General features: G+C 49.9%; 2 protein-coding genes across 5 annotated transcripts in view; one reads left to right on the forward strand and one right to left on the reverse strand.

Moving 5' to 3' along the window:
• The first annotated feature begins 91 nt into the window (after positions 1 to 91).
• PRKAB1 (protein kinase AMP-activated non-catalytic subunit beta 1) lies at positions 92 to 5691 on the forward strand. 3 transcript variants are annotated; one of them, XM_083373592.1, is made up of 8 exons: positions 92 to 240; positions 872 to 1098; positions 1751 to 1917; positions 2521 to 2614; positions 3385 to 3499; positions 3787 to 3920; positions 4695 to 4763; positions 4855 to 5691. In XM_083373592.1, exons 2-8 carry the CDS (start codon positions 940 to 942, stop codon positions 4930 to 4932), a joined length of 816 nt encoding a protein of 271 aa, XP_083229718.1. In that variant the 5' UTR covers positions 92 to 240; positions 872 to 939; the 3' UTR covers positions 4933 to 5691. The 3 variants fall into 3 exon arrangements, with proteins under 3 accessions (XP_083229718.1, XP_083229719.1, XP_083229720.1); XM_083373593.1 differs by having other exon boundaries at positions 104 to 320; XM_083373594.1 differs by having other exon boundaries at positions 112 to 239; positions 867 to 1098.
• Positions 5692 to 9661: 3970 nt separating this feature from the next.
• The window catches only part of CIT (citron rho-interacting serine/threonine kinase), a gene marked incomplete at its 5' end in the record, with an annotated part of 76369 nt that continues 59176 nt past the window's right edge, over positions 9662 to 26854 (reverse strand). For both annotated transcript variants that reach the window (XM_083373517.1, XM_083373516.1), the window contains 19 exons: positions 9662 to 9785; positions 11004 to 11307; positions 11624 to 11803; positions 11938 to 12016; positions 12227 to 12307; positions 13205 to 13333; positions 14145 to 14253; positions 14506 to 14598; positions 14799 to 14938; positions 16025 to 16160; positions 16926 to 17006; positions 17480 to 17649; positions 18230 to 18334; positions 19410 to 19501; positions 19729 to 19909; positions 20227 to 20364; positions 23789 to 23953; positions 24521 to 24683; positions 26678 to 26785. In XM_083373517.1, the coding sequence (XP_083229643.1) occupies positions 9762 to 9785; positions 11004 to 11307; positions 11624 to 11803; positions 11938 to 12016; positions 12227 to 12307; positions 13205 to 13333; positions 14145 to 14253; positions 14506 to 14598; positions 14799 to 14938; positions 16025 to 16160; positions 16926 to 17006; positions 17480 to 17649; positions 18230 to 18334; positions 19410 to 19501; positions 19729 to 19909; positions 20227 to 20364; positions 23789 to 23953; positions 24521 to 24683; positions 26678 to 26785 (2478 nt within the window). In that variant the 3' untranslated portion in view covers positions 9662 to 9761. The remainder of the gene's footprint in view (positions 9786 to 11003; positions 11308 to 11623; positions 11804 to 11937; positions 12017 to 12226; positions 12308 to 13204; positions 13334 to 14144; positions 14254 to 14505; positions 14599 to 14798; positions 14939 to 16024; positions 16161 to 16925; positions 17007 to 17479; positions 17650 to 18229; positions 18335 to 19409; positions 19502 to 19728; positions 19910 to 20226; positions 20365 to 23788; positions 23954 to 24520; positions 24684 to 26677; positions 26786 to 26854) is intronic.

Here is a 26854-nt window from a genome sequence, read left to right on the forward strand (position 1 = left end):
AAAAGGACTCTGACGCGCACGCGCGTTCTTAAGCGTCGTACGCGACGGCCTCTTTAACAGGAACCGGAAGGAGAAAACGAAGGGAGCGGAACCGGAAGCGACGCCCCCGGAAGCGGAGGAACCGGGTAGCTTGCCATCGACGCCGGCGGCTGTCGCTGTTCTGTTACCCGGGGCCAGGAAAGGAGGAGACTTTGAATGCGGCCGGCTGGCGTTGGCAATCGGCGGCTCTTCCGACGCCAGGTGACTCCGGGGTTGTTCCTGAGCCTGTGCAGAGCGCGGCGCCCGCTTTGGGGGGGCGGGGCTCACAACAGCCCCGCGAGGTAGGACGGGAGCAGCTTTCGCCCTTGGTCTCCATGGCTGGCCCGTGGGGAGGGTCCTCTCGGCTGCGACCCTCCCTGGGCCGCCTGGATTTTGTTAATTTTGTTAATTTTGTTAATTTTTATTATTGGGGCTGCTAGTTTAATCCTTTTTTAACTTTTGTATTATTGTATTTTTTTATTGTTGTTAGCCGCCCTGAGTTCTTCGGGAGATAGGGTGGCATATAAGTTCCAAAAATAAATAAATAAATCGGGAGATAGGGCGGCATATAAGTCCCCCCCAAATAAATAAAAAATAAAATAGATAGATAGATAGATAGATAGATAGATAGATAGATAGATAGATAGATAGATAGATAGATGATAGGGAAGGTGGGGGGAGACGAATTGCCTTTTTGTGACTTCGCAACAATCCTCCAAAAAAAACAACAAACCCAGCACAAAAAGCATCCTTGGAGGGCGGGGCTTCTTTTTTGATGATGATGATGATGGTTTTGATTGGTGGTCATGATGATGGCTTCTTGATGATGATGTTTCCTTCCTCCTTTTGCAAGGGCAACTAGCCGGCGATCGAAATCAAGCGTATCCGCCTGCCGCTCACCGTCCCTGACCCTGAAGAGCCATGGGGAACACCAGCAGCGAACGGTCCGGAGTGGAGCGCCACGGAGGCCACAAGGCGCTCCGGAGGGACAGCCCCGGCGGGTCAAAGGAGGGAGACAGGCCCAAGATTTTGATGGACAGTCCCGAGGATGCTGACCTGTTCAATGCGGAAGAAATGAAAGTAGGTGGAGCAGGTTTCCTCCGTTGGCTGGGCGCGTCGGAAGGTCGCCAAAGGGGATCGGCTGACTCTGGGACCGCTGGGACCGTCATAAATACGAGTGGGTGGCCGCAGGCTCTGGAGATGCCGCAGTAGTCATAAGTCTGGAACATGCTCACGAGTCACTTTGTTTTGGTGCCGTTGCAACTTTGAGCGGTCACTGAACAGACTCTTGCAAATTGAGGACTACCTTCAGATGTCAGCTCCTGGCAAAAAGGTGTCACCCAGGGTGGTCCCGTGACCGCGGGGTAGCAGCAAACTGCCGTAAAGGCGGGCCGGTTGCTGAAGCGCCCAAAATGTGGTCATGTGCCTGCAGGAAAAGGGAGGCGGGAACTTTGAACCCGGGTCGTAAGTAGCTTGTGGGGGAGTCTGTCGTAACTTTGAACAGCCATTAAGCAACCGGTCGTAAGTTGAGGAGCGTCGATGATAGCAAGGAGGCCGAGCTGTCGTCCTTGGCGTGCTGATGTACAGCAGACCCTGTGCGGAGTCCCTTCCATCTCCTCTTTTTTTTGGGGGGGAGGGGCAGGCGGCAAGGCCTCAGATGCCACCCTGGCCTTTCACAAGCAATGATCTGGGAACGATCGTGGCCAGTTTCTAGAAGTCTGCCGTTTCCTAGGCTCCGATGGAGAAAGACGAATTCCTGGCTTGGCAACACGATCTGGAAGTGAGCGACAAAGCTCCTACACTAGCTCAGCCGACCGTCTTCCGTTGGACCGGTGGAGGCAAAGAGGTTTACTTGTCGGGCTCCTTCAACAACTGGAGCAAACTCCCGCTTACTCGGAGGTAAACTGTGAGTCTGGAAAACATGCTTCTCCTGCGGGGTGCGTGTGTGTGTTGGGGGGGGATTTACTTCATAGATGAGCGGAGTCTCTTCAAATTGATCTGCAGAGATACACGGCCAGTTTGTTATTTTATCGATCCCCATAAATATGGAAGGGAAAATGTTTTTCTTTCGGCGCCGGGCTTTCCCAAACTGCCCTGTTCTCTTGAGATGTTCTTCTCCCTGCTTGATTGTTTTATCCCCCCCTTTTTCAGCGTTTGAAGGAAAATGGGTGCAGGAGGTTGACCTAAGTAACATCCATTACCTGTGCGTGCCTATGCTTGCATATCATCGGTTTAGTTATTAGATTTTTGTCCTGCCTTTATTACTTTATAAGTAACTCAAGGCACTGACCCTGTCTAATGTTCCTTTCCTTCATCTTTTCCCCACAACAAACAGCCCTGCGAGGTGGGTTGGACTGAGAGGGAGTCGCCCAGCGGTTTGTTGCGCTTACGTTACTCTGTTGTGATTTTTGTTTTCCTCCCAGAGTACTTTGGAATTGAAGGACTGAAATTAGTTTTTTTAGAATAACGGGTGGTTTCTTCCCCCCACCCCCCTTTTCACAGCCACAAGAATTTTGCCGCAATCCTCGATCTCCCAGAAGGCGAACACCAGTACAAGTTTTTCGTGGATGGCCAGTGGACTCACGATCCTTCAGAGGTGAGACCGTTTTTTAATTCGGGGGAATCCGCTTCGTTTCGCGCCCTTGGGAATAAACGGATTATTCTGCATTTGACGCCTGTCAGTTGAGCATCCTCCCCAGCTCGCCAGCTCTTCCTTAGCTGAAGTTTCTTCTGGGAAATAACAACTGTGGTCCAGCCACTTCTGAAAGGGCATCGGCTGTCCGCCACCTGCGTATCCGTAGCGATAAATCTGTAACAGTCTGTTCATGCGCAAAAGCTGTTATCCGATGGCGTTTCATAAAGTCACAAGGAAGCAGGAACCGGGTCAGTTAAGACTGTTCAGAAAAGATAACCTTGGTTTTAAGAGACCGCCCTTCCTTCCCCCCAAAGGGAGGAATACTTATAGCATCCTAGGGCTGGAAGGGACCCTGGAGGTCTTCTAGTCCAACCCTCCTGCCCAAGCGGGAGTCCTTATATCCTCCTGGACAAATAGTTGCCCAATCTTTTCTTGAAGACCTCCAGTGATGGAACACCTGCAGCTTCCAGAGACGAGCCGTCCAACTGATTTAATTGTTCCCATCGTCAGGGAAATTCCTCCCTACTTCCCAGTTGGATCTCTCTTTCACCAGCTTCCCCCTTTCGTCGCCTTTTTCCGTGAATCTTAAGCCGAGCCTTCCATTTGAAAGGCTCATATTTGGGGAGGCAAACTTAACTTTGTTTTCCCCCTCCCCCCCAAGTAAATATAGGGCTACCCTTCTGTTTGACCTGACACACTTTCCTGCTGAATCTAACACACGCTCTTCCTAGCCTGTGGTAACCAGCCAACTGGGGACCGTCAATAATGTCATCCAGGTGAAGAAGACCGACTTCGAAGTTTTCGATGCTTTAATGGTCGATTCCCAGAAATGCTCCGACGTGTCAGGTAAGTCGCGGCGTGCAAAAACCCGAAAGGGAAGGGAGGACGACGCTTCCGCTTTATTGCGAGATCTAATCTGGGTGGGTCACTTGAAACAGATTTACTCTTTTGAGCTTTTGGACCTGTGCTGGAGCCCCCACCCCACCCCCTCAAAATATATCTTCAGGGGATTTCTCTCTTCTGGAATATGTGGACTTCCAACTCCCAGAATTCCCCAGCCAGTCAGAATTCTTAAAAAGTCGCCAAGCTCAGAGACCCCTGATCTAGCATGCTCCCTCTTTCGCTCTGCCCAGAATTGTCAAGCTCGCCTCCTGGACCGTATCACCAGGACCCATACATCGTGAAGCCGGAAGAGAGACTCAAGTCGCCCCCGATCCTTCCCCCCCACCTGCTCCAAGTCATCCTGAACAAAGACACGGGCATCTCCGTAAGTCGCCAGTAGAAGCGGGCCAAACGTTTTGCCCTCCACGCCTGGCTTGGCCTTCTCCAGTCGTGCTGGGACTACTACAGCTCCCGGTGTTCTCTGGGGGACGAAGCCTATGCTAAGCGTTCACGGGGTGTGCGTGCGTGTGTGTTTGTGAGAGTTGCTTCAGATAGGAAGCCCCACACAAGGAGAGCTTTTTCAGGCACTGACTGGCACTGCCTGCTCTTCTCTTTGACACGCTTTCCCGCTTAAAGCCGAGAATGAGGCAAGTCGTGCAAAAAATAAAAATGGATGCCCCCTTTTTCTAGCACACGTTTTAAGGCGGGTGGTCGCTGACTTAACAGCCGTCATGGGGACCAGAATGACTGTTGCTAAGCAGGACGTTAAGTGAGTTCCCCCCCCCCCCCGATTTTACAGCCTTTTTCAGCCAGGTTGGGTAAGCATCGTTAAGCAAATCACGCGTTTGTTAAGCGAATCCACCTTCCCCCACTGACTTCGTTTTTTGGAAGCTGGCTGGGAAGGTTGCAAGTAGGGATCAGGTTTTCCCGGGACACTGCACCAGTCTTAAATCCTGATCCAGTGCCTAAATTTTGATCCCGAGATGGTCTTAAATGCAAAGACAGGTCTTAAAATCAGCTTGTAACTAAACGAATGGCTGTAAATCCAGGGCTACCTGTATTTTTTTTGGGGGGGTGGCGGCGGAGGGGGGCGGGATGAACATTCTGGGCATGGAGCGCCTTTGAGGCCGAATCCCTAACCTAAAGCTCTTGTGCTTAGTGCGATCCGGCTCTCCTTCCTGAACCGAATCACGTCATGTTGAACCATCTCTACGCGCTGTCCATCAAGGTAGGAGCGGCCTCCCTCGCGGCGGCAGGGGGGCTTCTTTGGTGGGGGGAATTCATCTTCCGAGAGAGCTCCCCTCTTTCCTGTCTCCTAGGATGGAGTGATGGTGCTGAGTGCCACCCACCGTTACAAGAAGAAATACGTGACTACGTTGCTCTACAAGCCCATATGAACCCCGGGGGGGCGGGAGAGAAAGCGGACTGGTGCGAGAAGAAGCGATTGCCATCCAGAGGATCCCCTGTACCCCAAACTCCACAGCGGCATCCTTGCTGTTAAATTGCCCGCGCCCCCCCCCCAAAAAAATGTTTTGGTTGGACTGCTTGTGCCTTGCTTCTCCTCTCCTCGCCTGTTCTTTCGATCCAGACTACCGGCCCTGGTTTTGTCAATCAAGCATGAAGCTGCCTGCAAAGGAGGGGGGGGGAAACCCCTCCCCAACAAGAGGACAGCCAAAACCACACAGGCCAATTAACCTTGAAAATTAAATTCTTCCAACGCGCTTCCTTCTGAAAAGCCAGAGGATGCCTACAACAGCCAAAGGGAGACAGGTGTCTCAAAATCAGTCGCTTCTGGGAAAAAAAAATTGTCTTCTTGTAATCCTACGCTCCTGCGTCAACCGTCTGACCATACCTGCCGTTGTTGTTTTTCTCTTTTTTTTTTAAAAAAAAAAACCTTTTTGATCACAGCAGCAATAAGGACCAAAGAAAATAGTCCACTCTTTTTGTCTCTGGGCAGGGAGTCAGCGGCCTCGGTGCTTTTCGATGGTTCTGCGGATCCTCGGCGATCTTCAACCATCCCAGCAGCTTTTATTCTTTGGAACGATCGGCTCAACGGCAGCCTTCCGATTCAGTATTTTAGGTCGCCCTGTCTGTCGTCGGTATTTACCCTGTTTCGGAAAGTGGTTTTAATAAATAAATTAAGGCACAGTGGAAAACAGGCTGGTCCCCTCTCTCTCTTTCCGTCTTGCCTCCGAAGTTCAAGCGTTTCCCAGTTTTGAGTGTTGCATGCTCACGTTGAGAGGTTGGCATTTTTGAAGGCAAGGTCTTAAGATAAAAAGAGTGGGGAGAGCTTCCTGATCCATGGGGCTGAGCGAACCCATTTTCCCTCCTGTTTAAAAAAACAACAACAAAGGCAGCTTGGCTGTTTTCTAAGCTGAGGATTTAGGTGGAAAGGGAACAGGAAGCATGGGAATTTGTAGGGTGGAATCTCAAAGGGCAGAAGAAGGTGGAGTAAGAAAGGGATCGGGCTGGGGGGGAGGATAATGACCAAAGAAAGCCTTCATGTCCGTCATGATTTTGGGCTCCGAGGGCAAAACAAGAATTGAAACACAAGAAGGACACGTTTTGAGGAAAGAGTGACAGATTACAAACCCTGGTGGAGAGGATAGTAACAAAGCCACGAATCTTCCAATAAGTGTATTTTTTTTTTTTTTGGTGCGTGTGCACATCAAAAGAAAAATGAACATTTTGTAAACAAGCTTGCCGGTTCGTTTATACATTCAAGATTAGGCACAACAGAAGTCAAAAGCAGCAGTTTGGTTCTTTAATGCAGAGAACATCGCTATGAGCCGGATGATGATCCAAAGGTGTGTGTGTGTTTGGGGGGGGAGCTTACTGGTCACCTGCCCACAGCGGGCCAGTAAATAAGCAATTAGGTAGACAATGTGAAAGGAGCCATTTCGGGACTCCCCGAAGCCGACTAGTGCTTGTATTAAGAGCGGCGTTTCTCAATCTTTGGCAAGTTTTAAAGATAGCGCAGACTGGAGAATTCTGTTGAGCGGTGGTTTTTTCTGGGGGGGGGATTCTGGGAGTTGGAAGTCCACCCCTCTTTAAAAGTTGCTAAGGTCGAGAAACCCTGGATGAGAGCGACAGACACATATACACACTCTCCCTGTCGGAAGAAATTCCATCAGACCCTGTATAAATTGGGTTGGTTTGTTTTTAAAAAAAGAGCTATTTACAATGATGAGCTGAGCTTTTTTTTTTTGTCCTCTTGCCAAGGGTGAAGTTGTTCCCTTGACATCCTGAATTGTGTCCGAAGTTTGGAAAAAACTGAAGCACCAGAAGAGGGCATGGAAGGGGAATTTGAGACATTGGGCCCAGCTGCTAGGAGATTTCAAATCTCAGCAAAATCGTGGGATTTGGCCAACTGGCTGCAGGATGCCGTTGGGGGTTGCCGATCCTGCTATAAAGTGGAAGGTAGGACAACCTCCCAACAAGGCTGAAGCCTTACTGAGCAACTTTGTGAGAAAAACGATAAGTTGCATGAAAAACGTACCGTTCGCCACCACCTTCCCAATTCAACTGAACAGGAAGTGAAAATTGCAAGAAGGAATGGGTGGAAGCTTTGTCAAGAGGGAGATTGGGCTAGAAATAGGGAGGAAATTCCTGACAGAACAAGTCAGTGGGGCAGCTTGACCTTCAGAAGTTACGCGTGCTCCCATCACTGGTGGTTTTCCAGAAGAGATTGGACAACCATTTGTCCTGTTTTGGGTTTTTTTAAAAAAAAATAAAATAAAATTATATCAGGGCAACCGGTCCAAAATATCTTTGGTCGTTGACCTATTTGTCCAGGGTTGGTATAAGGATTCCTGTTTCGGGCAAGGGGTTGGACTAGATAGAAGATCTCCAAGGCCCCTTCCAATCCCGATTTCGTGATTCTCTGAGGTTAATTACAATTCAACAAGATGTCATGTTTAAAAGGCAGCGGTGACGTAGGAAGACTCTAGGAGAAAGGTTGAAAAACATTCCAGCCGGAAGGAAAAAAATCCCATCGCACCGGGCCAGGTGGTAGGTAGAGTGAAGTGTCGTTGTTATTTGGTTATTGTCTCGACGGCAAGTTCCATACTTTTCAACTCAGGGCTTCCTTTACGCTGCCGAGCTGTGGCTCGCAAAGAGAACTTGAGCGTGGGAACCTGCCAGATTAAGGGGGGGGGGACTTTGAGTACCCCTTCAAAGAAAAGGGCTGGAGGTTTGGGAGAGAGAGAGAGAGAGAGAGAAACCCTGCACGCTTTGCAATAAAAAAAGTAGAAACTGATTTGATTCCTTTTTTTTTCTTTTTTACGAATATAAAGTTTCTCGTAAATATGTACAGTGTTTTGAGCTATTCTATAGCGGGAAGCGTTTCACGAACAAGACACAAGAGATATACACTTTCAAGGGCTCGAGAAGCCGAGTTTTCAGGTAATGAGGGATAATCATCGTCATCATTATTATTATTATTAATTAGTAGGAGTTTGTTTTTGTTTTTTTCCCCATGAGATTCAAAGACCTTAAAGAACTTTCGGGACTTCCGGAGATGGGAAATCCGTGCAGGTTTCCTGACAGACCACCGGAGAATGCAATCCAGTCTGACCCTGTTCTCCACAACAGCCCCCCACTCATCCAGCCCGAAGGGCACCGATGGAAGCGGGAGAGATGGGGGCCTCTCTGTTAGGGCAGCACTAGGGGGGGCGGGCAAAGGAGCCAGCAGACGCAGGTGGATTTGCTCTGGCCAGCTGGGAGCAAAAAAAAAAAACAGAGCAAAAGCGCATTTGCGGCCCAAAAGGAGTGTTGTTTGAGCTCGGTGGAAGTCAAGAATGAGAAGCAAGACGGGGCCGTTGCTGGCAGAATAGCCACAGCTGGTTTGCTGCCCACATTCCTCCCCAAAACGAGGGGGGGGCTTTCCTCTGGATGGCACAGAGGGCCTCCCCCCCCTTTCTGTGACTTTCCTCGCTCCTTTGGGCCACGGGTTCAGCTTTTTTGCTCTGGCTCCCTTCTTTGGAGGAGGCGCTGGTGGGGGGCTTCGAGATCCCGGAGAGCAAGGTAGCCTATTCCTCTGCTGGCCCGTGGGCTGGGGGCCTCTCGCTCGGTGTGCCCGTGCCGGCTGGGGAATCCGCCCTGCCTCGATCTGGCTCCGTTGCAGCGGGTGGGTGGGTGGGGCCTCGAAAGCCGTCCCATTTCCTCCTCCTCCTCCTCCTCCTCCTCCAGCACCATCCATTTCCCCAGTTCCGCAAGGATGGTCCTTGGGTTGCAGCATCGTCTCCAAAAAGGCTTCGGTTATTTGAACACGGGGAAAAATGACGGAGATACAATATCGAGCAAAGCAACTGAAAAGGAGGCTGCAGTCGAGATGATGGCGGTGCAGGAAGCATGCAGGGAGTCGCCATGCAGGAAGCCTGGGGGGGGGAGGGAAGGGAAGGGAGGGCGGAGGCCTGGGTGTGTGGGGTATGTGTGAACGGGGCACACAAGACCCTCCGGGAGCCTTTTGAGGCAGAGGGCGAGAGACCGGTGGACAAGGTTTCGTAGTTGGTCGAGGCACGTTGGGGGGGGGATGTTTAAAAATTGTTAAAATGACATTCCTTCCCAGGCAACCTGGCAGATCACAGAGCTGTGCCGACCGCTGCATTGTTTTGTTTTTGTTGTTGTCGCTGTTTGTTTAAATTTTGGATTTGGAATGGTAAAATCCCTCCCCACCACCACCAAAAAAAAAAAAAAAGTTCCGGGAAGCAACTGATGAACTCAAGTCGCCTGAGATTTTCGCCAGAGCTCTGCAGTAGAAGAGAATGACACAAGGGTGTAGAGTAGACAGAGACACCGGACCGTTGCTGGTTGCAAAGGCTTTTCCCAAAATACTGACAGTCATATATCTTCTTCTTCTTCCTCTCAGAATTGGGCAAAAGCCCTACCATCCCCGTCGGACGATCGACGGGGTGGGTAAAAGCGAAATAGAAAAATCGAGGAACTGCTTTGAAAGGAGCAGTCGTACAAAGTGCCCCCCCCACAAGGGATGGGGGGGGAGAACGAGAAAGGAGACCCCCCCCCAGGGCAGGACGGGAGGGCGGGAGGGGAAAATCCACTGGAACGCAAGCCGATCCGCGCAACGAACTTTTAGTCCTCCTGGATTAAATGTCATTGCCAGAACGAGTTTGAGCCGAGCAGGGGTTACTTAGGGAAATGGGTGGTGCACCTAATTTTGGATATTTTTGTGTTCTTCTTGGAGTTCAGGGGTGGAGGATTGTGGTGCTTAAACTGAAGATTGGTCCCAGACCTGTTGAGGAGAAAGCAAACAAAAAAGCATGTTGTAAGTTCAGGAGCGGGACCCTGTATGCCAGACATGTCAAACCCAAGGCCCGGGGGCCGGATCCGGCCCACAAAGTGGTTTCATGCAGCCCGCAAAGCCATCCTGGAAACAGTGAGGGAACGGCCCCCACTGCCTTGGCCCTGGCCCAGAGACCCTCCTTCTGCCAGAGACCCTCAGATCTGTCCCACTCCTGCCCGGGCCCCCATAGGCACCCTTGATGCGAACGAACGATGTAGAGCTGGCCACGCCCACCCAGTAGGCCATACGCACTCTAGCCACGCCCACCCAGTAGGCTACGCCCACCCAGGCCATACCCACCCAGCCCCCCCGAGGGCAACCGCCATGCTGATGCGGCCCTCAATGAAATTGAGTTTGACACCCCTGCTGTATGCAAACGTTTAGAATTACAATCTCTCCTTTCAGGGGACGAGATTGCTTAAATTCACTCAACCTTCTGGGTTGTGGGAGGACAACGTGACCTTTCAAAGCAGCGTTTCTCAACCTTGGCTATTTGAAGATGTTGAATAACAGAGTAACAGAGCTGGAGGGGACCTTGGAGATCTTCTAGTCCAACCCCCCTGCTCAAGCAGGAGACCCTAATCCGTTTCAAACGAGTGGCTGCCCATTTTTTCTTGAAAACCTTCAAAGACGGAGCACCCACAACTTCTGGCGGCAAGCTGTTCCACGGGTTCATTGTTCTCACGGTCAGGACATTTCCTATTTTCCCCCACAACTCTGTGAAGTGGGTTGGGCTGAGAGTGGGGGACTAGAATTCACTGTCTCCTGGCGATTGGCCCAAAGTCATCCAGCCGGCTTTTATGCCTATGGGAGGACTAGAACTCACTGTCTCCTGGTGATTGGCCCAAAGTCTCCCAGCCAGCTTTCATACCTAAGGCAGAACTAGAACTCACTGTCTCCTGGCGATTGGCCCAAAGTCTCCCAGCCGGCTTTCATGCCTAAGGCGGAACTAGAACTCACCGCCTCCTGGTGATTGGCCCAAAGTCATCCAGCTGGCTTTTATGCCTATGGGAGGACTAGAACTCACCATCTCCTGGTTTCTAGACTGGTATCTTAACCACTACACCAAACCAGCTTTCCTTTCCCCCAATGGCTGGGGATGTAGAAGGACCATTTTCCCCCTCGCAGGCGGGGTGGGAGATTTGGGGTGTCCCCCTCCTGCCTTACCTTGTTGACCTGGGTGAGGGGAGTCCGGGCGCCCCCCACTTGTATTCGTCCCCTGCTGCTCTCCTCAAACAGTCTCCCCGGGGACCTTTCTCGCCGGGTGCTGAGGACCCGTCCTGGAGATTTCTCCCTCTCCAAGGGACGCCCCGGAGACTTGTCCCTCCGGAGTTCAGCCCTTCCTTCCCGATAGCGATGCGGTGTGCTTGGCTCGCGAGGGTGGCCAGGACCTTCGGGAGGCCCTGGGCTTGAGGCTACCCGCTTGGTTATGTGCTCGTTATACGTGGGCGGTCCTCTCTTGTTTGGACTGCTGTCCATCAAAAACAAAAGGATTGGACAGCGAGGGACAAAAGAAAACAAAACAACCCTTCCAGTTATATTGTGGTTTGCAGCACGTGAGCAGCCTTACTCTTCCCTTGCTCAAGTTCTCAAGTCCCCTTGAGAACGGAGGAAGTAAAAGCATCCCCAGAGCTGGCTACTTCGCCGATCTCTGCCAATCAACCCTCCCATGCCCCAGACAGCCTGCCCAACTGCAGAGTGTTCCCCCACCCACCCCACCACCCCCGTGCCCTCAGCTAGAAGGCCTCCTGGATTTCTCCCTCCAAGCTGGAATGTCACTTCCCTACCTGCGGGTGGTTGAGGATCCTCGGTGATGCTCGTTGTTGGATTCTTTCACCAAGTTCCCTTTGCAGCAAATCACTCTCAATTTATCCTGATAGGAAGAGGCCAGGTAAATGGCTCCGGAGGAGATAGCCGGGCCCAGGTAACGAGGGCTCGGGATGTCCAGATGGGCCCGGGCCGGGATGCTGAGGGGTCAGGGAGGAGAGAAAGACAACTCTTCAGATGGGGGGGGGAGAGGGGAGGCCAGGTGTGGTCCGAACGAAAGGCGTAGTAGGAGTACTGTGGCCCTGGCGGTCACCAAAGGCCACGGCTGACGTACCCGAGGGAAGCACGTGCTTGAATTTCGATCACCTCGAGGGAGTTGAAGTGGGTCACAAACAGGTAGGGCTCCCGATAGGCTGTGGCAGAGCCCGGGAGAGAAAGAGAGAAAGAGAAAGAGAGAGAGAGAGAGAGAGAGAGAGAGAGGCCAGGTTAGAGAAAATCACCGGGGACTGAATGTTTTCTATCCAACTCGTTTTCACTCCAAAAAAAACCCCCCCAAAAAAACAAAAAACCCCACAATAAGCTGCATGCAGAGGAAGGAGATCAGAAATAAATCCGATACTCACCAAACGCCAAAGGCAGGCGACTCCATTTCAGGTCATCCGAGCGGCTGCGCCTTCCGTAGGAGTCTACAAAAATGCCAAATTCTGCAAGGAAATGGCAAAAAATAAATCAAAAATCGCTGGAGTGGGATAAAGAAAGAAATACTGTTAACAGCCTGCCAAGAGTCCAGAAATTCAATTCTCCTTTAACAAGCCAGCGATTAATGATTGTCAGTATGGGAAATTTCTTTTCTTTTCCTTTCTAGAAAGAGTGCAGAGAAGAGCAACAAAGATGATTAGGGGACTGGAGGCTAAATCATATGGAGAACAATGGCAGGAACTGGATGTGACTAGTTTAGGGAGGCCGGTGTGTGGTGTGTAGTTGGTTCACATAGTGTGGTGGGATGGAGGGTTTGTTGTCACTGTGTGTTGGGGGGAGAGAGCACGGGGGGAGGCTCAGTTAATCTCAATGTACACATGTTGTACTTTGACAATAAAGGCTTATTATTATTATTATTATTATTATTATTATTATTATTATTATTATTATTATTATTATTATTATTATTATTTTAATGAAAAGGGATGGGGGCAGGGAACATGATTGCAGACAAATTCCAATCACACTTGACCAATAAAGGTATTCCATTCCACTCCACTTCATTCCATATATTCGATTCCATCCCATATATTCCATCCCATTCCACTCCATTCCATTTATTCTGTTCCATTCCACTGCATTCCATTCCATACATTCCACTCCATTCCATTCTATTCGTATTCCACTCCATCCCACCCCATATATTCCATTTCATTCCACGCCACTCCATTCTATTTCCATCCCATCCCATTCCACTCCACTCTATTCCATTCCATCCCATCCCATCTATCCCACTCCACTCCATTCTATTCCATTCCTATTTCTATGCCGCTCCGTTCCATTCCCTATAGTCCATTACACCAGCTCGCCCTTCATGTCCACCACCCCTCACATCAACCTACCATGGAAACAAAGCAGATACTCTTCTCTTTGCCCTGTTGGGTTCACCTGGATGATGTTGATTGGGAAACTATTGGTGGAGGATGCAAACACAGCGGATGCCAAGGTGTGGTCATTCTTATCCAGGAATTCTAAAACGGCACACTTCAGTTTTTAGCAAAAGCATGACATTGCCTCCCATCCCACCTCTGTCTTTCCAACCAGGCTACCTTCCTGGCTTCTTATTCACCCACCATCTGCACCTAGGCAGCCCTTTAGCATGTGGAAGGAACTGTGGATCCGACACTTTCTTTTCCACCAACCAGGAAGCTCCAAAAAAGGAATATATTTTTTAAAGATTCCACCCTGTGGCAGAGATCGGCAAGCTGAGTTCCCGTACGTGTTTTTTTCCCCCCCAACTCCGACTCCTCACCATGCTAGCCGTCAAGATCCAATAAGGCAGAGTGATGGGAGAGAGAATACCACGGTGTTTTTCAAGCTTGGCCACTTTGGAGACAGGTGGACTTCCAACGCCCAGAATTCCCCAGCCCGCCAACCACATACGGAAAGCCCGATATTGACCGCTGATCCACAGGAGCACAGCAGTGGATAAAGAATGGTCCAACTGACCTCTGTTTCGAGTCGTTTTTGCTAGCAGTGGCTGTCCTTACACTGGTCTTTTGGCCAAGAGAGAAGAAATCTGCTCTCTGAGCAGACTTCAGCATCTGCGATATGACCTGGGCAGTCCCTCGCCTGCTAGATCTCTGATGCAGATTGTGGACTGACTCTCCATTCCCTTCTCTGTGAGCCCCTTATGTCTCCACCCCCACAAAAAAACAACACCAAACCAGCTGCCCTTTTCTGCTGACCAAACGTGATCAGGCATGAATCACAGGGATGGGTGACCTACCACCGCCATGCCCTCAGCAGCCTTTAAGCAGGCTGATAAGGAGGGATTCCCACCTTCTAGGGTGTACTGCTTCATCTCAATTTCGTAAAACTTGTTTGTCCCCACGATGATGCTGTAATTGGTGAAATGGATACAGCTGCACGGCTCCGAGGTTTCGATCTCCTGCGAGCACAAAAACCACGAGAGGCTCACGCTTGGCCCCTTCCACGACTCGCGGACTTCCAACTCCCAAGGCTTATCCTTCAACCCCTAACTTATACGGAGGGATTAGAACGCAGAGGTTCGCGTTGCAGACAGGTTAAAGGGAAGGACAGCGGACAGATGCGGTCCAAGTCAATTGATCGGACGGAGGTGCCACCAGACATCCCACCGGAGACACTTTCCGTCTTCCGTGGACCCAGAAGACACTTTTACCTTCCGGATGCAGAACTTGCTGAGGCTCTCGTTGTAACGTAGCACCACCACTTTGCTGGGCATGGCCGCACAGATGCACAGCCCGTTGTCAATCTGCAAAGGAACCCAGCAGAGAAGCACCAGTTGGGACAGAAGCTAGCAATGCTGGGGATCGGAGGCCAGAGACCTAAATCGCAGTCATTTGCTCACAGGGAATGAAAGCTATCTGATGGTCTTTGAGGGACGGGCTTGCTTGCCTTCGTGTCCACGTATTGTTCGCTGAACGACTCGGAACTCGGAAGGTCTTAACTTACCTTGCCAGCCGCAAAAAGATGGCAGCCTTTCACGGCCTCGAAAATATTGGGCGAGACGTCCGGTTGAGCCGGCAAGTGGGACTGAGCGAGGGACTGCTTCACTTTTTTCACATCCACAAGGCACAACGCCCTTTCGTCTCCTGGGGAAACCATGCCAGGGAAATATAGAATTCTTTACTGGCCAAGTGTAAGTGGACACACACACAAGGAATTTGTCCCTGGTACCTAAGCGCTCAGTGTACATACAAGCAACACGTGATGAACCACCATCATAATCATAACGTACAATCATCATAAATCGTAAGGTAACAAACTCAGTGATCGCCGTAGACTAAATAAAAGCAACCGACACCAATCCTGAGATACAACCAACCAGGTTATAGGCATAAGAAGTAATACAGCCCTACTAGGTGGTTTGACATTCCAGGGCATAGGCACTGTTGTGGGAATTAGTTTAGCATAGTGATGGCATGGGGGAAAAAACTGTCTTTGTGTCTGGCTGTTTTGGCGTGCCATGTGGAATTTTCCTCCAATGGGATTTTCCCATGTATTTTACCAGGAAACATAAATAGGGCAGGCTAGAAAAGTCAGTGCCCTCCTAACCATACCCAAGTACTCCGAATTCGTTGGCGATGTCCATTTTGCTCTTCAAGTTCATGGTGACCTAACCCTAAGTGGAATTTTCCTCCAATGGGATTTTCCCATGTATTTTACCAGGAAACATAGATAGGGCAGCCTAGAAAAGTAAGTGCCCTCCTAACCATACCCAACCATTCCGAATTTGTTGGCAATGTCCATTTTGCTCTTCAAGTTCATGGCGACCTAAGCCTAAGTGCAATTTTCCTCCAATGGGATTTTACCAGGAAACATAGATAGGGCAGCCTAGAAAAGTCAGTGCCTTTATAACCATACGCAGGCACTCTGAATTTGTTGGCGATGTCCATTTTGCTCTAAAGTAAAATTACGCTATGCTATTGAAGACTTCACGCATAAAAATAATTGCCTGGAAAGGCAGGAGAGCCAACAGACATGAGTCCCGGGAGCAGGCATGATCAAAAGCAAGTTTCTAGCCCTCATGGTTCAGATAGATCTGAAAGTATTGTGTAAGGATTCAAACGCTCACGCCGGTTGACCTTGACTTGAAGCAGCAAGGGGGCCAAGCAGACATTTTCTAGCGAAGAAGCTTGCAAGTCTACAGCGAAGGCCAGGCTTCCTCACTTCCTTACCTGCAATCATGAGCAGCTTCTCCAGATCCTTGATGAGGTGGATTTGAAAGACAGCACCGATTCCGGGGACGTGCGTTAAGGAATTCTTCAGCACGTTCAGGGCATAGAGGCCTTCCTCAGCACCCACCAGGACCACCTGTCCAACAGGATCGACCCATCCATGTGTCAAAGGCACAGAAAAGAGGCCACCGGGTTGCTCAAAAAGTGAACGCAAAACACTTTGACACAACAAGGAAATTTTCGACTGTTTTGACAAAGGCCTACTGGCAATCCTCGACTTGCAACAGTTCATTTAGTGACTCTCTGAAGTTACAATGGCAGTTAAAAAAAAAGAAGTGACATATGACCCGTTTGTCATGCTTATGACCGTTGCAGCATCCCCAGTTAGTATCCTTGGCAACTGACTCATATTTACGACGCTTGCGGTGTCCCGGGGGGGGGGGGGTGTCACACCATCCCCTTTTGCGACCTTTTAGCCAGCAAAATCAACGGGGAAGCTGGATTCATTTAAACAACCGTGCGACCGATTTCACCACCGCTGCGATCCATTGAACAAAGGTGGCAAGAAAAGTCACCAGACGGGGGCCGAAACGCGTTGAGCAAATGTCTCCCTTGACGACGTAAAATTTGGGCTCAGCCGTGGCCGTAAGTCAAGGACTCTCCGTACTTAAAATCCGGAGTCCATTTTAACCTTGGCATTTATTATTCTAACTTTTTCCTTGCTATCTGGGCTCGGCTGGAAGTCGCCTAGGCTCGCCCGCCGGCCATGCGGGAGGCAGGCCAATTTAATGCATAAATTACATTTGCCAAGCCGTTCACCACTTAAATGGACTTTTCCGGGCAGGAGCCACAAAAAGCTTCCGCAGCCATTTCAGGTGAGCTGAAGCCGGAGACGCCTTACCTGATCGCTAAAAGGTAAAGTGCAATTGATATCCAAACGATCTTCTCCTTCCAACTTCAGGAGAGAATTCCCGAGGAGCTTCTGTGCAGAAAGGCAGGAGGATGAGAAAAAGATCACTTCGGAGGCTTGTCCTCATTAGAATATGAATAACCCTTGATTTAACAGTCCTTCGCTGAGGGGCGTCTTGAAGTGACAACAGCACACTTTATGATAAGGTCATCAAATGGGGGCCCAACTCTGGCTTGGCAACAGAAATGGGGGGCTCAACTCAACTCCCTCCCTTTTCTCCCCCTTTCTTCCCTCCCTTCCTCTTCTCCCCCTCCTTTCCTTCCCCCTTCCCTTCCTCTTCTCCCCCTCCTTTCCTCTCTCCCTCCCTCCCTCCCTTCCTTTTCTCCTTCTTCTTTCTTCCCTCCCTCCCTTCCTTCCTTCCCTTCCTCTTCTCCCTTCCTTTCCTCTTCTCCCTCCCTCCTCTTCCTCCCTCCCTCCCTCTCCTTCTCTTATTTTTTTTACCTTCTCTCCCTCCCTCCTTCCCTGCCTGCCTTTTCTCTACTTACAGCATCCGCCTCCGCCTTTTCTCGGGAAACTCTTCCTCCAGCCACCGTAGATTCCAGGGCATTCACCCAACGCTGCTTATCCGGAAAGGTGGGGGCCAGCAAATAGAGAGTCCGCCCGGGCCAACAGGTGGTGTGGGGATGGGATTCCAGCTTCAACATATAGGGCACGTCTAGGTGGTCGCCGAGCAGAACAGAAGAGAGACCCGCTGGATTAGGGGAGACCCAGCCCTCTTTTGCCGGCTCCTTTCTTGTAGAGCAGAAGCACCCCAAACAAGAGGAGCGCCCACAACCTCTGGAGGCCAGCCGTTCCACCGGTGAATTGCTCTAGCTGTCAGGCGATCCCTCCTTAATTCTAACAGGATCTCTCTTGGATAGCGTTCCATCCGTTGCGTCTTCTCCTGCCTTCCGGTGCTTTGGAGAATAGGCTGACTCCCCTCTTCTTTGGGGCAGCCCCTCAAATATGGGAAGGCTGCTAACATGTCACCCCTTAGTCCTTCTCTTCTTTAAACGAGACACCCCCAATTCCCTTCCTTATGTGTTTTAGCCTCCAGACCACCACCCCCGCTAATCCTTTTTGTGGCTCTTCTCTGCACTCTTTCCAGAGTCCCAACTCCGGGTTTTCCCCCCTCTCTCCGTCAAGATCCACCTCTTTATTCTCTAACGCTTTTCCGACCGTCCTCGAAAAGGAGCCACGGCTTTTCCGTCCTCCGGCCGGCTTCTGCAGCCCTGGATTATGGGATCCAGCCTCACCTGACTTGGCTGTGTTGAGAAGCTCCGTGGCTCCCACGGCCCCGTGGACGGTAACGTCTCCATCTGGAAGGCACAATTCAAATTCTTCCACGGGCCGCTGTCCAGCTTTGAAAATGAACAAAAATAAATAAAATAAAATGGGGAGAAATGAAAGGGCAAAGGAAGCGCAAAATGAGCAGAGGGTCTTCACCCCGTTCAGACGTCAATCTTCGGATCGCTCGGAAAAGCAGGGGGCTTAAAACTCAGGGGCGGCGTCGCTGCAGGGAAGAGCCTGCCAGTTAAGGACATTAGCAACAGCAGCAGCAGCAGCAGCAGCAGTTTCCGGGTTTAGGCTGATTTTTGTCAGGATGCTCGTAATATCAGCCCCCCCCCCAAATTAAGCCCCAGTTCAGATTGTCAGCCCGATGGACGTATTTAGCACCGCATTCCCCTGAATAGAAGACCTAATTAGGAAATAATAATAATATAATATAATATAATAAATATAATGTAATGTAATGTAATGTAATAATATAATATAATATAATATAATAATAATATAATATAATATAATATAATATAATATAATATAATATAATATAATAATATAATACAATACAATACAATACAATACAATACAATACAATACAATACAATACAATACAATACAATACAATATAATATAATATAATATAATATAATATAATATAATATAACCCAGTCTTCTTTTCGGAGAAACACAGGTAGCAAAATCCTACAGCGATAAGGGGGGGGGAAGCTTCTTAGTTTAAAGCAGGGGTCTCCAACCTTGGCAACTTGACAACGTGTGGACTTCAACTCCCAGAATTCCTCAGCTAGCTGGCTGAGGAATTCCTGGGAGTTGAAGTCCACACGTCGTCAAGTTGCCGAGGTTGGACAGCTCCACTTTAAAGGGTGGCCAAAAGCAAAAACATAACCAGAAGGATTCCCGTAGCATCTTTTTTAAAACAACAACAACAACAAAACAACAACCAACTTGATCAAGTGCCAGAAACCTTCCCGAGTTGCAGTTGGTTTGCTGGAAAAGGTACCACCGGAATCCTTTTTGATCCTTATCATAGAAAACGGCTTTCCGCTTCCTCAAAACAAGAGGCGGCCGGAGGGCTGCGGCAGGGAACACGGGAAAGCTCCGGATGGAGAGGGAAAAAAAAAAAAGAATTACCTTCTCTCGTTTCCGTGTCGTAAACAAGGACTTTAGTTCCTTCTAGAACTACGTACTTCCTATCCCAGCCCTGCTGGCCGCGTTTATTATTTCTGCAAACAGAGAAGGACAAGGCTTGGTCAGAAGTTCGGCAAGATTCCGGATCGAGCTGCAAGTCGGACGACGCTCCAAAAAAAAAAAAAAAAAAAAAAGTGCTGAGAAGAAGAAGAAAAAAAACACCAGCCTCCGCAGCTTCAGCCGTGGCCATCCCGAGCTGCTCTTCCTTTCAGCAGTCTCAAAGCTGGGCTGGCACGTTCAAGGCAGAGACTCACGTTTGTACCTGGGCACCTTCATCCACCCTTCCAGCCGTAAGGCGCTGCCGGGTTCTTTCAGCTGCAAGCCTGGGGAATTCAGCTTGTCCCGGCAGAAGGCTTCGGAGAAGTGCGTGGCGTACTCAGCCGGCAAGCCGCAAGTGGCCGGCAAGCAAGCAGAACACTTGGGGTGGCACATCATCTGGCATTCTGAAAAAAAAAAAGTGGGGGGAGGGGAGGAAGAAGAGGAATCAACCACCTGGAATCAGCCAATCTTCAGCCGACACAAATAGACGTGCCATCTCCAAACCCCCCACAAATACACCAAGGCAGAGGACAAAACGGCCAGACGCAAACTGAGCCACCCGGTCGATGTGGGGCGATGCAGTGAGAAGACGTGAAGATCTGCCCGTTGGGGGAAACGAAAGCACCGCTTCGGGAAGGCGAGGCGCGAGACGGGAGACCGGGAAAGGCATCTCTGGATCGCCTGCTCGGTTGCCCCTCTTCAGCCGGCCCATCCTGCTTACCGAGACATTTCGAAGCCTGACGTCCAAAGTGCACGGTGTCCAAGCAAACAGCACATTTGGTGGCTCTCATGTTCAGCCCCACGTTGAAGCGGTGAGGGATATTGTGATGCATCCGTTCTTTAAGGCGCCGATTAAACTCTAGGGAAAACAGCACATCTTTGTTAGTTGGGAAACCACACGGAGGAGCAGCGTGCGTGAAAAGGTACACACGGACCGATGCTAAACGCTGGCTCCTTCCTTCATCTATCTATCATCTATCTGTCTATCTCATCTATTTCTATCTATGTACTATCTATCTGTCTATCTCATCTATTTCTATCTATCTATATATCTATCTATCCTATTTATATCATGCTATCTATCCATCTCTTATCTATCTCTCATCTATTTATATCATTCTATCTATCTATTTATATCATCCTATCTATCTATCCAAGGGACGCGGTGGCTCAGTGGGTTAGGACGCTGAGCTTGTCGATCAGAAGGTCGACAGTTTGGCGGGTCGAATCCCGAGTGCCAGGTAAGTGAGTACCTGTTACTCGTCCCAGCTTCTGCCAACCTAGCAGTTCGAAAGCACGTAAAAATGCAAGTAGAAAAATAGGGACCACTCCGGTGGGAAGGTAACAGCGTTCCGTGCGCCTTTGGCGTCTAGTCATGCCAGCCACATGACCACGGAGACGTCCTCGGATGAGTGCTGGCTCTTTGGCTTTGAAACGGAGATGAGCACCGGCCCCTAGAGTCGGAAACGACTACCACGCATGTGCGGGGGAACCTTTACCTTTATCTATCCATCTCCTATCTATCTATTTATCTATCTATCTATCTATCTATCTATCTATCTATCTATCTATCTATCTATCACCAAATTTCTGCACCGCCCCTCCCACTTCTGTGAATCTGTTAGCGCTATCTTTACAGCAGAATGTCTTCCAGCCCAGCCAAATGATGTCACAGCTAAAATGGCTTACCAGCTTTTAAAGAAACTGAGTGATCTACATTATTTCTTCAAGACCTTTATAAGATCCTAAACTCCATATTGTACGGTCCTTGGGGCTCTCTGAGCTTGCAGATGCTTCTTTACCAAAAGAGGTCACATCATCAGTTCTAGATGGGAGGGGGAGTTTGAGGCAAGCATCTAATGCAGCGTCGACCACCGATGATGTTACCTGGTTTGGTAACGAAATGTGGGTTGGGGGGCTGGCACGGCTATACGCCCAGGAGCACGGAACGCTGTTACCTGCTTCGGAATGGTACAACTCAACGTGGCTGACTCATTGCGGCCGACTTGCCGCAGCCAACTCGCCAGGGGCAACTTGCTGTGGAACAATTCAAGGCGGAATTAACTCAAGAGAGGGACAAGTGAATTGCATTGGGCCTTGTCTTGCTTTCGATTTGAACCTTCTCGACTCAGAAGTCCTCAAGGCTGCGGTGATCTGCAATTCTACTTGTCCCTCTCTTGAGTTATCCCACATGGAGCTGTCCAGTGGTAAGTTGGCTGGAGCTAGTTGTCCTAGACCCTGTTACCTTCCCACCGAAGGGGTGCCTATTTATCTACTCACATCTGCATGCTTTCAAACAGCTAGATTGGCAGGAAGGAGCTGGGGCAAGGCACGGGATCTCACCCCGTCACGGGTTTCAAAATGCTGACCTTCTGGTTTATTTATTTATTTATTTATTATATTTTTATACCGCCCTTCTCCCGAAGGACTCAGGGCGGTGTACAGGGCAATAAATATAAAAACAGAATACGAAAGTTAAAAAACGATTAAATATAATGCCCAAATTTAAAATTTAAAACAATAATTAAAAACATATTAAAACCCCAACCCTAACCCATCAGACCAGGTCAGATTGCTCAAATAAATATGTTTTTAGATCGCGCCGGAAGGAGCGAAGGTCAGCATCTCAACCACTGGCCCACCATGCCCTCCCCCGCCTACTCTTAAACACAAATAATTTAAATTCTACCCAAATCTTGTTTTCACAGTCACATCCATTTATCCTCAAAAACAATTTATAGCTGAGGTCTGCCTTGCTTTGGAAATAAATGAGGAAAATCTATTTTGGGTGGCTTGGGATGGTGCGTCACGTTCTGGGCCCCCCTTTTTTTTAAAGCAGCTATGTCCTCTCCTCTGAGACTGCCATGAGATCCTGAGAAAACACAGGGCTGCCTTAAAAAATAAATAAATCGCAGAACGACCTACCCAGCCTGGCTTTCTAACAGGGCTTGGGAAAGCCGACGCAGGCAAATCGGAAATTTGAGAAATAATTGGTAAATAAAGGTGTTTATTGGGGGGGGGGGAAACTCCTTCTGTAAAAGGGGTGTGATTCAAGAACAGCAGGGCTGAAACAATACTGCCGTCTGGCAGCTGATGCCAAATTTGGTAAGAGAGTTAGTTAACCTGCAGATATTGTTCAAATTTGGGGAACTCTGGAATTAAACATTGTAGACCCGCCGGTTAGTAATTTAACACCTAAGGAAAAGAAAATCGTGATAATTAGTGCTTACACAGAGCTCTTGAGAGTTCATGTAATTATCTCAGTGATGGTTACCATCCTGTAAGGTAAGCCACCATTAGTTCCCAACAGGGTCTTTCAGAAAACCGCACAATAAAATCGTTAACTCGGGAGACCGAAAACTGTGGAGTGTGTGGGGGGGGGGTCTCCCGTACACACCCCTGGGCAGAACAGAACAAAAGGTCTGGGTCACGTGACTGAACCACATGGACAGATAGGGGAGTCAAAGACATAGCTCTTAAGTTGGGACATTCATAACACGACGACACCCAAATCCTACAGAAAACAGGGAGAAATCACACAGAGAAAGACAACTGGCCGATGGCGCAGGGATTCTCCTCCAGCTATGCATGGATCTTAACGCTAGGTGATCTATTTGAGATCCAGCAAGATGGGCTTGGAATCTGCAGAGGAGGGAGGAGCTGAAGTCCTGGGATCCTGCTCAAAGACTTGCTGGAAGTCATTGGAATCTGGATCCCAACTGGGCTCTGAGACTCATCCAAGGTCTGCAGGAGTTTCACCTCTGCCAGGAGATTCGTCGGCGTTCCTAGTCCCACCTGCTCTCGACTCCCTTTTTCAAGCCACCGACAGGGACCAGCTAAACTACCATTTCTTTATACCACAGGTCAGGGGTGTTCAACCCTGGCAGCTTTAAGACTTGTGGACTTCAACTCCCAGAATTCCCGGGACAGCCGTGGCCTTCTCTAAACCCTTTTTCCGGGCTTCTCTGAATCCTCCTGAAAGCAAGGCTGTCAAGGAAGGTCGTGAAATGGGGAGGGGGGGGAAGAACACACTTAACGACCTGTCTCGCTTAGCAACGGAAATTCGGAGCCCCGTGGCGGTGGCAAGCGGAGCACTGCCTGTATTCTAGGAACTTTACGATTAGCCTGGCCTTTTGGCTGTCGCTTTTGGCCGTCGTCCGTCTCTCGCCTGGCACTGCTAAGAAAGCCGGGCACCGTATGCAGTTGGGGAGGGGGGGGAAGGTGTCTCCGGGTCTAGTGCCAGAACCCCTCCAGAAGCCCACCCCCCACCCGCCAAGCCTTACCCTCAGGCGTGGAGGCCTCTTTTCTGCGGCTGGAGGGAGGTGCCAGCAGGCTGATGGGCGTGGGTTGGTGTTCTGGTGACCGAACTAGGGCAGACATGATGATCTGCTGCCTGGCCGTGGCAGGCGTGGCAGGGTGAGGGTGGTCTGTGATTTTCCTATGGGCAGCTACGGACACACACAAACAGTTAGTTAACGCCTCCGCCGAGCGGGACCAGGAAGAGGAAGAGGAAGAGGAGGAAGAGCAGCAGCAGCAAAAGCGGTTCTACGGAACCTTACGAATTACAGCCTGCAGCCTTGTGATTTGCTTTTTTTTTTCTTTCCTTTTTATTAGTCTGGATTGTCAACACCGAGGAGGGGTGGCAGGGAAGAGGGGGAGAAGAGAGGGAGAGAGAGAGAGAGAGAGAGAGAGAGAGAGAGAGAGACAGAGACAGAGAGAGAGAGAGAGAGAGAGAGAGAGAGACAGAGACAGAGACAGAGAGAGAGAGAGAGACAGAGAGAGAGAGAGAGACAGAGAGAGAGAGAGAGAGAGAGAGAGAGACAGAGAGAGACAGAGAGAGAGAGAGAGAGAGACAGAGAGAGAGAGAGAGAGAGAGAGAGAGAGACAGAGAGAGACGAAGACGTAAAGGACGAGACAGTGGGGGGGGAACACGCTCGGGACTCCAAAGGAAAACCAACAACCAGAAAAGACCCCTTCCGCTTCGGCGGCAACGTTTCAGCGTCCCCCCGCCCTACCTTCCTCTCTGGCGGATCGGAGCTCGATGCGGGTTTTCTGCAGGGCTTCCTCCAGCTCAGCCGAGCGGGCCTTCTCCTTCTCCAAGGCCGCCTTCAGCTCATTGTACTGCAGAGCAACCTGTGAGGGCAAAGAAGGGTCCTCTTTCCGTCGACTAAACAGGCCCTAGCAACAGAAACACACAGACAGCTCCTAACTCCTAGTCGGGGACGGTTGCCTCCAGGGGAAGGGGACGCTGGCTAGCTAAGGGGGCAGACCAGAGGGTCCAACGGCCTCCTCGTCTCGGCCAAGGGAGGAGCTGGGCAATGGCCAGCCAAAGCTTTCCTCCTCCTCCTCCTCCTCCTCCCCACTCCCTTCAAATACTGATGACGTTACCTAGTGCAGTAATAAAAGGTCTTGGTGGAGCAGTGGGCTAATGCCTCCTTAAGTAACACCAGCTGCCTACAATTAGTGCAGGTTCGAGTCCCACCAGGCTCAAGGTTGACTCAGCCTTCCATCCTTCCGAGGTAGGTAAAATGAGGACCCAGATTGTTGGGGGCAATAAGCTGACTTTGTAATAATGCCGCTTGGGGGGGTCAAAAGCCCTAATAAGCAGGAATATACATAGAATGAAGGCGGATAACACCCAAAAATAGGGCCTTCTCTGTGGGTGCGCCTGCCCTTTGGAACCAGCTGCCCATGGAGCTTAGGACTGCCCCCGACCTTCACTCATTTCACCGGGACCTGAAGACCTGGCTCTTTGAGCTTTCTGCCCCAGGCTGAGAGTTTTAATTGGGGTTTTTATATTTCTACTTCAGGGACTGAATTTAATCATTTTTAATTGTTTTTTAAAATTTTTGTATTGAAGTTTTAAATACCTTGTAAACCGCCCTGAGTCCTACGGGAAAAGGGCGGTATATAAATCTAATAAAATCTAAATCTAAAATCTAAATCTGTTGCTAAGCACATTGATTTGTGCTTCTTAGATTGTAAGCCGCTCTGAGTCTTCGGAGAAGGGCGGGATATAAATGGGATTTAAAAAAAAAAAAAGGTCTACAAGCAAACCACCAACCAAGCTCGGAGAACATCAAGGACCCCCCACTCCTTTTCCTCTCCTCCTCCTCCTCCTTCTGCATTGGGTCTACCTGCCTGAGCAGGGGGTTGGACTAAAAGACCTCCAGGGTCCCTCCCACTTCTGCTGTTATTATGGAAGCCCTAAGGCTGCTAGCCAAGGGATCAATGCGCCCGTGGGTTTTCCTAGGCGTGGTTAGCCAAGCTTGACTTGATGGGGGATGATGGCCTTCTGGCCCTGTCTAGCTGGGAAAACCTGGCCACAAAGGGCTTAACAAACTAGCAGTAAAGCTTGGCTTGATGGCTGAAAAGAGCGCTTGGCTGTATCTGCCCATCACATGAAACTTGAGTAATTGGAAGACTGGTACGTGGCTGGCTGAGCCAGTGGGTGGGCAGAAATGCCCTTGTATAGAAATAAAGATTCCACAAGGGATAGCAATCGCACGTAGACTGATACGCCCCTTCACAGTGCTTTACATCCCTCTCGGAGGGGTTTTACAGAGTCAGCCTTTTGCGCCCCCCCCCAACCGTCCGGGTCCTCATTTTACCCGACCTCGGAAGGACAGAAGGCTGAGTCAACCTTGAGCCCGTCAGGATCGAACTGCTAGCTGTGGGCAGAGTTGGCCTGCAATGCTTGCGTTCTAACCACGCTTCCTGCCTCCCCGCTGCTGTCTGATGCCAATTTTTTAAAAAAAAACAATGCCACCTTAGGGCCGTAAAGCGACGGGTCCCAACTCTCACGAACAGCTCCATTTTATGGCAGAAAGTGTTTAGCGACACATTTCCACTTAACAACAGGAAAAATCCGCCCTTTCCCCGGCTGATTCAGCACATATCTGAATGTCCAGCTAGTAAACCTCTAATGCTGCCTTTATGACATTTTCCCAGGAGGGGGTGGTGGGCATCTTTGTCCTTTAATAACACACAATACAACTACAGCCCGGGGTCCAAAAGAGGAACTTAAGGAACTTGGAGGGGTTTGGGAAAATCCGGGGGGATTTGGGGCAGCTTTAAAAAGTCCTCTTCGTCTCCCAGTCTTAGAATTTCGGACAGAAAGACGCCTGCCTCTTGCCTGCTAGTTAATCTTTGCGCTCGTTTATTTTCCCCACCTTTTTCTTCTTGGCTGGCTGATCCATCTTGGCTTGGAGGAAGTCTATCAGCTTGGTTTGTTGGGAAATAGTGCCTTCCATTTTCACTTTCTCATGGGAATAGAGGACCTTCGCAACACACGGAAAAAAAGTTGGGGAGAAAAAAAAAGGACCAGGAATCACCACAGGGCTGCAAAT

Source organism: Vipera ursinii (assembly GCF_947247035.1).
Source record: "Vipera ursinii genome assembly, chromosome: 14".
NCBI classification, from domain to species: Eukaryota; Metazoa; Chordata; class Lepidosauria; order Squamata; family Viperidae; genus Vipera; species Vipera ursinii.

What these genes read in the sequence shown, in the direction of transcription:
- PRKAB1 (XM_083373592.1), top strand. Translation starts at nt 940, where the DNA reads ATGGGGAACACCAGCAGCGAACGGTCCGGAGTGGAGCGCCACGGAGGC. An exon ending in ACAAAGACACGGGCATCTCC is followed by an intron (nt 3,921 to 4,694) that starts GTAAGTCGCCAG and finishes TCTTGTGCTTAG; the next exon opens with TGCGATCCGGCTCTCCTTCC. An exon ending in TCTACGCGCTGTCCATCAAG is followed by an intron (nt 4,764 to 4,854) that starts GTAGGAGCGGCC and finishes CCTGTCTCCTAG; the next exon opens with GATGGAGTGATGGTGCTGAG.